General features: G+C 34.9%; 1 protein-coding gene across 2 annotated transcripts; it reads left to right on the forward strand.

The window, feature by feature from the left end:
* Window positions 1-3,447: 3,447 nt before the first annotated feature.
* Window positions 3,448-6,113, forward strand: LOC147403602 (zinc-finger homeodomain protein 2-like). 2 transcript variants are annotated; one of them, XM_086439229.1, is made up of 3 exons: window positions 3,448-3,654; window positions 4,600-4,901; window positions 5,100-6,113. In XM_086439229.1, the coding sequence occupies exons 2-3, from the start codon at window positions 4,616-4,618 to the stop codon at window positions 5,798-5,800; spliced, it is 987 nt and encodes a 328-aa protein (XP_086295355.1). In that variant the 5' UTR covers window positions 3,448-3,654; window positions 4,600-4,615; the 3' UTR covers window positions 5,801-6,113. The 2 variants fall into 2 exon arrangements, with proteins under 2 accessions (XP_086295355.1, XP_086295354.1); XM_086439228.1 differs by lacking the exon at window positions 3,448-3,654 and having other exon boundaries at window positions 3,739-4,901.
* Window positions 6,114-13,006: the final 6,893 nt, after the last annotated feature.

The raw sequence follows: 13,006 nt of genomic DNA on the forward strand, positions 1-13,006 counted from the left end.
AGGGGGTTAAGATTTTATACGAGCTTAATCGTAATTGTAATCAAATATTGAAATTTTTTGAATGAATATTATAATTTTTGGTAATGTTGAGATTATAATTTGAGCCAAACTTTGAAATGTTTGAAGAGTGTGTTTTAATTTTTTAATTGGGGTGTGTTAAATAATTTAAGATATTAGGGTGTAAAAATATAAAAGTTAGGGTGCCAATAGCAACTCTCTTTCTTTATTTTTCATGAATATTTTTACTAGTACGGTAATGGGAGTAGATCCTCTGTAGTTCTAATCAATGTTTGAGGGTGTGCCAAATAGATCGAGTACAAATCGAATGAAAATTTTGTATTCCGAAGAAAAAGATTATGGTTCTGTGCACTTACCACATTAGTCGAGTGAAAATTTTCGAGTCAGAATATCACAACTCTAAAAAAAACTCAAACTTTAAAATATAATATATAAAAATGTCAAAATCTTTTCTATTCATTAGTGATTTCAGAACTTAGTGGCAAAAACAAAGACAAATAAAAAAACAAGGGAACCAACATGATCACTTTTTTATGTTTTCAATATGCAAATAAGAAATCTAATGCTGGTTGTTTTTTTAATTTTCAATATCATTGATCATTATAATAATTCTTTTGTATTTTATTTATAAAGATGTGAACCTCAAAGATAATTTATAATTTTTGAAATATGAATTTGTAATGAAGTTTGAAAAAATTGTTTTGTAAAAAGAGTCGTAATCTAGCTAGGTTTCTTGTTCCTATAGATAAGAACGATGTCTACATGACATGTTTTGATTGGATAATAAACACATTGGGTTGCATACAAGACTTGGTTAGGATCCCGAGGTGTCTTAGACTCCAACTAAAGCGTGCTACATAGACATCGTTCATATTTTATAGGAATGAGGCACCGTACTGGAAATTTTGAATTTATTAAATTACTCATAAAAATAATGCTATCTAGAACATATATAAAAAAATTGAAATATAACATATACACACACACACACACACACACACACACACACACACATACACACACACTTACTCAGTCTTGGCATCACTTGAATCACTGATCTCATTAAAAATAAACTTTTAGTGGTAACATAATTTTTTTTTTTTGAGCAAATTAACTTAGTTCGTAAATTCTATATGTGATGATATCATAGACTTAAGTTCAATTTCAATTAGTATTGAGTTAGTGATCTCAGTTAGGGCTGTCAACGGATAGGTATCCGATCGGATATTGCTATATCCGAATTCGAATCCGAAAAAAAAGAATGATATCCGAATTCGAATTCGAATCCGATCGGATAGCACTAACAAATATTCGAATCTGAACTTGAAAATTATATCGGATATCCGATAATATCCGATCCGACAAAAATCCTACAAATGGGATTTTCTTCTTTGTGTGAGAGTAAGATAGGGTTTTACTGTGTTTGAGAGAGAGAGAGAGATAGAGGAAATACCCTTGGATGCTAGTCGGTCGGAGAAGACGACGGTAATGGAGCTCGCACAAGTCGAGAGATGGGTTTTATCGAGAGAGAGAGAGAGAGGAGGAGAGAGAGAGAGAGAGAGAGTATGTACCTGGATGACGCCGGCCGGAGAAGACGGTGGGTTATGGAGCTCGCAGCCTCGCACAGGCCATACCCCCTCCATTACCGACTGATTCTGCATTTCAGATGGAGGTTGGGGGAGAAGATGACTTTATAAGTTAATTTTGTTATGAACAGAAATACAAATCACCATGTATATATGTGTTAAAGTTTTGTTGTAAAACATAAACACACGATATACATATTCTTATCGGAGCGGATATTATCGAATCGGATATCGCAATATCCGAATTCGTATCCGAAACTCATTCGAATGTTAAACTGACATCCGAATCCGAATCCGATATCCGAAATTTTCGGATAATATCCGATTTTTCGAATTCGAATTCGAATTCGGATTCGGATTTCGACTATCCATTGACACCCCTAATCTCAGTAAGCAGTTATTATTTGTCTATTGTAATTTTTCTATATTAATTAGTACTTAAAATTTATAAATTCAATACTTAGGGTATCTTTAGTGTATTGTTTCACAAAAAATTGTGCACTAAATGTTGAATTTAATCTTTTTTATTTTCAAAACTCTCATCACCAAAATGTCGTTTAAGGCTTAGTGTAGAATGTATTTAGCACTTCTAAGTTAAATTTTTTTTTTTGGACAACTTTATACTTATAAACATATTTAAAATCCAGAATACTTTATGCAATAATAGATAAAAAATGCAACAAAATAAAAAATTCAGAGCTTCAAAGGCGAGTTCTTCATTTTCTCCCTTCTTTCATCTTAGAATGTGGATCTATTGAGAATCTTGAAAAGAAACTCATCATTGTTATCATATAATTATTTTTAAAGCTAGGGTACTCAGGCGTTTTAGACTATCCGACTAATTCTTAGGGCACGTGTAGTCCCCTTCCCACACAAGCACCAAGTAATTTTTTGGATAAATCCTTGAGAGTGGTCTCTAAGGGGGGATTGAACTCAAGACCTCCACTTTCTGAGGTGCGGTTGTCACACCCTCACTAGTGCGTTATTGATTAGAATTGTGGTTGATCAGGCACGCGTGCGACAAGTGTGGTTGGGCTCATGGTTCCGGGTGGAATAGTAAAGAGGGGGGGGGGGGGGGGGGAAGGGTTGTGAAGTTAGTTCCACATTGATTAGGGAATATTAGAGATTTTGTATTATAGTTCATCCAATTCCTCTACCTTGTAACAATTCATTTTAAGTCGTGTCGAGAAATTCAAACGTACAATATCGTTACCTCGCCAAGGGTGAGTGTGTTATCACACCCTTGCCAGTGCGTTACTAGTTGGACCCATGTTAATTGGGCACATGTTGCTGGGCTTGTGGTTGGAAGGGAGAATAACAGGGAGGGGGTGAAGTTAGTCCCACATCAATCAATAAACGTTTGAGATTCTACATTATAGTTAGACAAACTCCTTTACCTTGTAACAATGCATTTTAAAGTCACGAAGAGAGATTCAAAATGGACAATATTGTTACCTTGTTAAGAATGGGGGTGTTGCAGTGGTCTTGACCATCTCACCAATCCTTAGATGATTATTATTATCATGATTGATCTTTGCTAACTTGAAACACTTTTTTTTAATGTGAAATTAATCTTTATTTTGAATGTATATACAGAACATTATCCAAACAGGTTAATTTTTAAGTAAGCGCTTAGAGCAATATTCTTTCAGCGTTTATTATTTTCAATTTAACAAACATCCCTAAAATTTAAAAACAAATTTATTGACTAAAAACATACATAACTCGGACAACTAGCCCGAGTTTAGAGTCGACTCCATTAGTTGTAAAAAATAGGATCACGGATCATAGGATGTAGGACTTTTCTAGCTAGCCTCAAACCATGGTTGAGGTCTCCATTAAACAAGCTGTTGAGATAAGGGGAAAAACACAAATTTCCTAGAGATCAGTACATCTTTTAAAGAGATATACTCTTTTCTAGGGAATTCCTAGCATCTCAACCATCTGTTGATGGAGAGACTCGACCTGAGCTGAGGCTAGTATTTTACTTGATGGGGTGGGGGCATCGATTGCAGTAGACAAAGTGAGAAAGAAAAAGCCATTGCATAAGGTAATAGTGGAGTTGCAGTAGAGAGAGAAACATAGAAAGAAAGATTCTTCTCTTTCTTTCTCGCTCTCTTTATCAGGTTTCCAAACTCTTTCATTCTTCTCTGTAATTGAGAGTTTTAGATTGCGAGAGGGATTCCAGGCAAAAGCAATGCCATGTCGCATCAATATCTCTCTTTATTTTTTTCTCTCTCACTGATGTTAGGGTTTGGTGTGCATACACACACAAGAAAACAAATACAAAGGCAATAATTAGTGATGGGACCAGTGTGCAGGCCGTAGGAGAGGAGGAACATGACTTTGTCGGTTGTTTTGCAGAGAAGGACCCCTTAATGACTTGATCTCTCCTCTCTTTAGAGCACAAGCAACCAAGTTGTTCCTTGCTGGACTTTGATGGGTGATAGGAAACATAACCCACTTCAAATCTCTCAAACCCTCTTTTCTTTCTTTGTAGTTTTTTTTGGGTATTAGTTGGCAATTCTTCATTAATGGAGTTTTGAGTGAGTGGTGGTGTTGGTGCACTATTGCACTTATATGTCCTTGTTTGCTTAATTTCTCCATAATATCTTGTTTATAGAGGTAAGAGAGTGCTTGTATAGACTTGTAGGGACCCTTTTAATAAGCTTTATTATGTCTCTTGTTGATTTTGAACAAATGGGCTTGATATTTTCTTTGTTACATCTCTATCTCCACTAACCTCACATCTCTTTCTACCCACTGCTCATTTACTTGCTTATGTATGTGGTAATGGTTGAAAATTAGAGAAATGGGCTTGGTGGGTTTATCACTCTCAATGTCTCTAAAAGCTAGTTTTATTGGTTAAATTTTCTGTTTATTAGTTTTTCTTCTTCTCTCTTTGATCCCTTTGATGAGATGAGTTAGGGTTAGAGAGGATAGGAGAGTCATCACTGCATGGGTTGAGATAAATTGAGATCTTTGGGTTTTGTAGAGAAGAGGGTATAGGGATGCAAAGCTCTTTGGTTTATATTCCTCCAATTAGAGAACCATCTTCTAGTACAGTAATCTCTACAACGGGACCAAGAGGAGAAAGAAGAGATGGACATGGTAATGGAAGTTCAATTCTCAGCTCATCACAAACCCTAGATCATTATCCTCATCACCATCATGATCCTCATCAACAACAAAGACAACCTCCACCACCACAACAACAGCAACAACACCTCAAAGGAAGAGATCCAGATCCAGATCAAGACCCAGATCCAATATCTACTGCAGTTGCTGGTGCAAAAGGTGATAGACAAACCATTTTCTTTGATGATTAATTAGATTTGATTATTTACAAGAACCCTAATATACTTCACTTTATGTTTGATTTGATAAACAAAAGTAAATTAATATATCCTAATCACTTAATCTGATCATCAGATCTATAAAGTAGAAGAATATTATAATTTTACAATGCATCATAATCTAATACTTCATTAACAGGTGCACCAATTGTTGGTGAATCAAATCCTCCTCTTCCACCTCCTCCAACAAACAGGAATATTGCAAATTCCTCCATAAGATATCTAGAATGTCTAAAGAATCATGCGGCGAGCAGTGGTGGGCATGTCGTCGATGGTTGTGGAGAATTCATGCCGATGGGCAAAGAAGGAACCCTAGAAGCACTAAAATGTGCTGTGTGCAATTGTCACAGGAACTTTCATAGAAAAGATGTCAATGGAGAATCTCAATCTGGTGCAAATTTCTACTATTGTTACAACCCAAGTAATAAGATCAACAGTGGTATAGCTAAAATTGTGCCATCTCCACCTCTTCATGATCATCGAAAATTCCCAATTGGGGTGTCAACTAGCCCTCTGTCGGGACCAATTCCACCCATGGTAATGGCTTTTGGCGGCGGCGGAGTCACCGAATCCTCGAGTGAGGAACTCAATATGATGGCACCAATGGGGGTGCCATCACATCCACCACCTTTCGCCACCTTATCAAAGAAGCGGTATAGGACAAAATTCACTCAAGAACAGAAAGATAAGATGCTGGAGTTTGCAGAGAAAGTTGGGTGGAGAATTCAAAAGCAAGATGAGACAAGTGTGGAGCAACTTTGTGCGGAGGTTGGTGTTAAGAGACGTGTTCTCAAGGTTTGGATGCACAATAACAAGAACTCTATGAAGAAGAAGGAATAATGAGAAGAAATTATGCATCTTTATGGAGATCAACACAAGTAGGTAAATAGGTAGAATGTGGGATAGTGAGAGAAGGGTTACAATTTTCAAGAATCAAGAAGAACCCAATTTGACTTAAGCTACATAAGTTATTGTTCTTGATTTTCTAGTTATGCTCGATCTCCATGTCATTAAATGTCACTTTAATCGTCTTGTCGATGTCTTATCCCAAATATTTCGAATCCTATTCCTCTATCTAAAGCCATGCCTATTTTACTATCGAAAATGTGTTGTTATCTGCTTTTACTAACTTAAGGTTATTATTATTATTATATTTTTTTTCCTTTTATTTCACCCATGATATTCTTCTCTTCTTCTTTTTCCATGTAGAAATTCCACAAAAACTGATAGAAGGAAAAATAAATAAAATTCATCTTTATTGTTTGTGGTGGTGATGATGAAAATAATTTTAGCTTGTAATTTCTTTCGTTTTATTTTGTTATTTTGCTTTTGTCCTCTTGCATGAATCCTATCTCACCTCTCAAACAAACTTTCTTGTCAAAGCTTTGATTAATGGTTAGGTAGTGTTAAAGGACCCCCCAAACCCTACCAGTTTTTTCTCCCTGCATCTCTTCAAACTTTCCGGCTTGGGGGGACATGTTAGCATTTAATCGGTCCCTACCTTCCTTTAAATGAAATGAGACAGCTTTGTTTCGTTTGGTTAGTAAGGTTTATATAAAAATTTTAGTAGAGTTCTTGTGATTATGATCTTATTGTGCTTTAATCATCTACAAGTACTTGTTTGGTCACTTCTCCCATGGAGAGAACACTAACTGGTTATCACACAAATATCAACTACACTAGTGAGTTTACTGCACAATTAATTACACTAACCAACCCTAACATGATGAACAATAAACTCTCAAATTAAATCCTAACTAGTAACTATAGAACCAAGCAAACTCAGTAATGGACACTGGTTCATGGGGAATGAAAATTCAGACATCAAATGAAGACACATATGGAATAAAAAAATAAATAGTTGAATAGTCATTATGTGCAGCTCAAATTAAAGGCCCCATGGGAAGTCACAGGCATGGAAGTTTTAGGAAAATCCTAGGACTTGTGGAAAGACAAAAAAGGTTTCTTGGAAAATGTCTAGTTTTAAATACTTATTAACGTTTGTAAGGTTATATCTATAAAAAGGACACCTGGTGAATGGTGAGGGAGTACCCTCCTAAACTAAGGGTTGGTCCCTATATTTTTTCATTCAATATACATTTTGCTTACTTAGAAAAAAAAAAAATTACATGAAAGAATGGTGATAATTTGACTTAGGCATGTGGCATACTCAATCAATTTATTCGACGTGATAGGCTCAGAAACCGTAGATCTGCTCTTCTTGAGATACAAAACTGCACCATTTTATGGGGAACCATAATTTTGTATTTCGAGGAGAGCAGATCTACGATTCCCAAGCCTGTCACGTTAGGCAAGTCGTTTTAGTAAGCCAGGTGCCTAAGTTAGATTATCAGCACTCTACCTGAAACCTTACTCCTAAGCCTTTGTGCTTGTTATTGGGTGTAGCCATGTGAGTGGAGCTCTATTGTCACAAGATGTGTTCTCGATGTTTCAAGGGATTTCCCACAATAACACTCAATTCAACTCAGAAATTGAATCTTATAAAAATAATATCATCGAAACATAAATCCTAAATCATGATTGGCTTCAAAAATACGAAAACTAGGTTATATAGAGTTCCTATATGTAATTCATTGTGGATTGGACATCAAATCCCCAACCTCTCTATTTCCCCCCATTTTCTATGATTTATTTTGATGGTTTTATTTATTTTGAAAAATATTTAAAAAAAATTAAGGTGTGATCTTTTCAAAAAAAATATTGTTAGCCTCTCATTCAAGAAAGGGCCATGTAGATATTTTAATTTTTCCGAGATATTTCTAATTTGCACCAAGACACCTAGGTGTACTTGAAAAAACCCAACCTAAAATAAATCCAAAAAAACAAAAAAAGGAAAGAAGAAATGGCTTTGTCATACTAGTATCAGGTAGAGGTATACTAGTACGTTGGTATCGATATCAAATTTCACATCCTTAATATGGGATTTACGAAACAAGATTACAAATAATTTTTTATTGATGATACAGATTGTAATATGGAGATACAGATCTTAGATGTACTCATTCAACGAGGTGTTTAAATCTGATTAAAAACCACTTTCAATGGAAAGACAAAGACTGGTTAAAGAATCCTTTGATCGTAAAAAGATGGTGTTCTCTTTGAATTCTTGTTTTATCGGCTGATAAAAAAAGGTTTGATTCTACAGAAGGACTTATAGGATTGATCTTTTTTGGATGCTTTGTGTGAATATTTTACTTTTCGGATTTGAGCTTGATTGATTAGAAGAAGGAATCGCTTCTAAAGAAAGGTTTGAAGGCTTGATATTTTCCTTGGAGGTTTTGTCAAAATTTTTATTTTCTCCCAACTTGAACTTAATCAAATGAGTTTGCTTTTGGAGAATGGCTTGTAAGCTTGATCTTGTTGGGAGTATATATAAATGACGTGCGAGCTTAATCATTAATTTCTTAAAGATAGTTTCTCTTCAAGGCTTTATGGGATTTATTTCCTCTAGAGGTTTTGTATGACTTTCATCTTTTCAACTTCAGCTTGATCATTTGTGAAAGAAAAATTAATTTTGGAAAATTGCTTGCAATTCTTGTTACCATTTGATAATTATAAGTCTTTGTTTCAAGAAAAGTGGTTGTTAGTTTGATCTTCTTTGGAGAAAGGCTTATGAACTTTGATATATGAAATAGAGATTGGAGTTCAAGTAAAGAGACAAGTCTAAGATTAGGAGAAGAATTAGATAGTTAGTTCTTCTCTAGAGTTGGATTCTCATTTGAAACAAATGTTCTATGATTTTATCCTCTAATGACCTTGGCTATGATATTCCTAAGAGTCATGATTTTTTTATACCCTCTCTAGACACGCCCCCAATATGTGGTATGGGTTAGAACCATAGATTTTTTTCTCGGGATGCACTACTGTACATCCCCATAAATATGTACAGTTGTACATTTCAAAGAAAATAATCTATGGTTCTAGTACATGCCACGTACAAGACATGTGTCAGATGGGGGGGACGTTATTCTATTCATAAACTTGGGGTGGAGTTGATGACATGGAAATTGGTGTAAAAATCAGTCCCCTCTAACTAGTAAGATCTTTTGGAGGGCCCCACTGATCTCCTTGGGTGTGGGTCTCATGACCGAGATTTTTGGTCCTTCAACCAATTTTTTTAGGGTTTTATTGGCCCAATCATTCTCCTACCCCACCTTCCCCACCTTATTAGGTGCAAATGCCCAGCATGTTTGAATTGGATCACTTGAACATATTTAAATCATAAATTTTATCCATCAAGGCTTAAGCTGAGGCTGTTTGGAGTCCGACTTTGAAACCCTCTCCTCAACGAAACAATTGTGCAATGGGTAACCTTTCTAGGCTCCAATGAAGACGTTATTGGAGCTTTGGTGTCCAACAAAAGTCAGAGATAGATACATAGTCTTAAATCTCTTCCAAGACAGAGACGACTCGTCCAATTCATCTCGGAATCATCCACCACTGAGACGAATTGACAAATCATTTAAAAACAGTGAAATCACACTCAAAAGTTCTCCAATGTCTCATTGTTGAACAAGATGACTCGGACTCGCTTATGGATGAGATAAGACGTCAAGATGAATTTTAAAACCATGGATAAAGAAGAAAGGAAATACAAATTTCCTAGGGATTAGTTCTTTTAGGTATTCCCTTGGGGATTAGTATGCATTAATTAATGTACCATTGGGATGGAGAGAAAACACAGGTTTACTAATTACTAGGGATGATCAGTTTTGATTTACATCAACTGGAGGTTAAAAAAAAGAGAGATTCTATTGCCCCCCCACTAACTTTTTCTAACGCCACCCCAATTCACATGTAAATAACCAAAGAATTCACATGTAAATCACCAAAGAATTAGCATACATCTTGGAGTGGCCTTAACAAAAGTTGGTGTGAAAATAGTAGCTCAATAAAATAATCCACAATTACTTAAAAAATAAGTGGTTATTCAATTAATCACCGATTTCAAAAAAAAAAAAAAAAAAGATTATGTGCCTGATCTGATCCTAATCGGATTGGTCCTAGATCGAATATGTTCTGACCCGAAACCAACCTATTGAAAACCCTATTCCTATTGACTAGTCCTAGTAAACTCCCTAGCTAGTCGAGTCGAGGACATCTAAAATAAATCAAGATTTTTCTAATTTTGCAGAGTAATTATGAAATATTTTTTTTGAAAAAAAAATCAATTTAGAAATAGATTAGAAGCCACTACAACCTATTTTCCAGGGAGTGAAACAAAATGTTTTAAAATAAACTCCTATGTAAAAGAAGTCTCTCTCTACTATAACAAACAAGGTTATAATATAAAGAGGCCAAACTTATTAAACAAACAAAGTCCAAACTTTAATATCGGTTCCATTAGTGCAAGATATAGTCTCAAGCTACCTTCTCCTTATCGTCCTTTAGTGCGGCCTGAGCTGCTGCAGTCTGTCGTTCTTCTAAACCATTCCCTATTTTAAAACCAAATCCCCTGTAAACAACACCAGCTCTACAAATTACTTATATATTTCAAATAGAACTTATTGATTCTGCCACACCTTTTACTTTTAGAGATTATATTACAACACAAATTTTTACTAAGAGCAATCCAACATGTGTGTTAATTCTTTGTTAAAATCATTTGAATTGAGGTGATCTTAGTAAAAGTTGATACGGCAATAGAATATCTCTACATGTATGACCAAATATAGACATTAAAACAAGGGGCCAAAATATAAGGAAACAAATGAACGTTAGCATTCCCACATATATATATGGGTAGCGTTATTTGGCCAACATTTTGGCAAACACATTTTTCAAAACATGCGTTAGAGGTCTTGGAATGGGCTTGTTTTTGGTGAGGATGATCTCTACGGTGAGGAGATCATCATCACCAAAAATCAGCCCATTCCAAAACTTCTAACCCCATCAAAAATGGTTTACAAAAAATGGACGGTTCACGATTTTTCAACTTGTAAACTGGGGCTAAAAGTTCTGGAATGAGCTGATTTTTGGTGATGATGATCTCCTCACCGTAGAGATCATCCTCACCAAAAATCAGCCCATTCCAAGACCTCTAACCCATGTTTTGAAAAAGTGTTTGCCAAACTGTTGGCCAAATAACGGGACCCTATATATATATACATGAACACACGAAAATCTATGTTTTTTCCCCTTGCATCTCAGTTGAATGTTTGATGCTGATCAATAGAAGGTCAACCCCACTGAGACACCATGTTTAATTAATAACATTATTGGATAGGTGATGAGAAAGTTGGTGTGCTCATATAAACTCTCGGTTTAAAGTTGGTTCATTATATGCATATTTATATTTTTAAAATTATTAGTTTCCTTAGACATGAAATCTTATTTTATATTGGATAAAAAACATTTAAATCATTAAAAAATAATAATTATAATATCTTTAAAAAAAAAAAACAGCTGACTCAGCCGAGTCAATGTGATGGACGATTCAAATTGACAATCTCTCTTGTGGCCCCTGAGACCAGATGGATCAACTGAATCATTTGTTTCTCGGATGAGTTCCAAAACCACGGAGATAAGGCATAAAATAGGTCAAGCTTGACCCAAAATTGATTTTGGATTGTCAGTTGAATGTGATTTAATGTCCAATGACCCAACCGACTTGATCTCCCCAAATCTAGGGATGTTTCTAATGAAAAATGAGATTCAAACCCAACCAAACCTAATTTTTTTTAAATATGATCTTTGCTAGTATGATTCGAGTCAGGTCCAGATCCAGGTCTAGATTCAGACTTTTTTCGAGATATACTTAGATCCGACCCAATTTATGCCCTACGTTGTGAATTGCGAGGAGGTGGATAACTTACTCCATTTTGTCTTTGGCCCAATCAGTCCACGAGTCGGTTGTCTCTTTCATGTGATAGACAGCATATACAGCTGACTGAGACGTCTCCTTTGGTTTATCGCTCACCACTCCTGCAGCCTTATTAAGTTGATCGTTGGCGTTGTCAAAGCTTGGGTCGAAACAATAAACGGATCCAATCGACAATATTAATGCCAATGAGAAAACCAGGATTAATAACATTCCCTTTGTCATCTTTTTATTTCTTTTAACCAACCAACCAATCAACACGGAGACTAGTTTCTCTTTCTTATTCGCTTATATTATATAATTAAAAATCGTGATGTAATGAGAGTTTGATACATGTTGTTTGGAGGCAAGGTTTTTGACCATTTCTTTAGAAGAAATTTGTGGTTGTTCTAATACGTCTCATTTTATCTTGTTTACGTGTTAAGAACTAGAGCTACTGTGTTTGACTTTTTTAATTTTTAGCCATGCAAATGTCCTTCAGTTCTTGTTGAATAAAAATAACAAGTCAATCCTCTTTTCTTTTGCTCATAGTTTAGATAAGATTTGTGAAAAAAATCTATAATAATAAAATAAAAAAATAATTTTTTTTTTACACCTAATCAAGTGTTTGAAAATAGATGGTCACCATTCATTTAAATTTAAACTGATTGGATGTAACCGTTTTGATGATGTGGCATATTCTCACCCATTAATGACAGCTACAGAAAAGTCGGGCTACCAAGGATTTGCTCCCCTTTCTAGGAGTGGGTAGGGCATAAAATGAGTCCAATATGAGTTGATGTTGTTTGATATGAGTCCAATACATATCCATCTTATCTGTCTTGGTCCGAATGATATGTTATTTTGAAAATTATATTTTTATAATTTTTAAAATATCTTTATTCTTCTATTTTAATATAATATGAATTTTTATAAAATAAAATAATTATAGTGACAAATAAGAATAATATAACAATTAGAAAAGAAATATAGTAAAAAAAAATGTTGAACGATCTAATATCATCCAATCTGTACAACCTAATCAAGTATTTTGATCAGATTTAGATATGTATATACTTAGATCCAGTCTGAACCTAACACATTTTAAATCCTAGGAGTGAGGTTGCAAATTGATCTGTTCGGATCCAATTTGATTGGTCCAACCATATATATCATTCCCAAAATCATAGATAGAATTCTTCAATTTTCTCAAAAGTGTGTGGTCC

This window comes from Akebia trifoliata, chromosome 4 (genome assembly GCF_017979445.1).
Source record: "Akebia trifoliata isolate Shusen 1 chromosome 4, ASM1797944v1, whole genome shotgun sequence".
In the NCBI taxonomy this organism is placed as follows: domain Eukaryota; kingdom Viridiplantae; phylum Streptophyta; class Magnoliopsida; order Ranunculales; family Lardizabalaceae; genus Akebia; species Akebia trifoliata.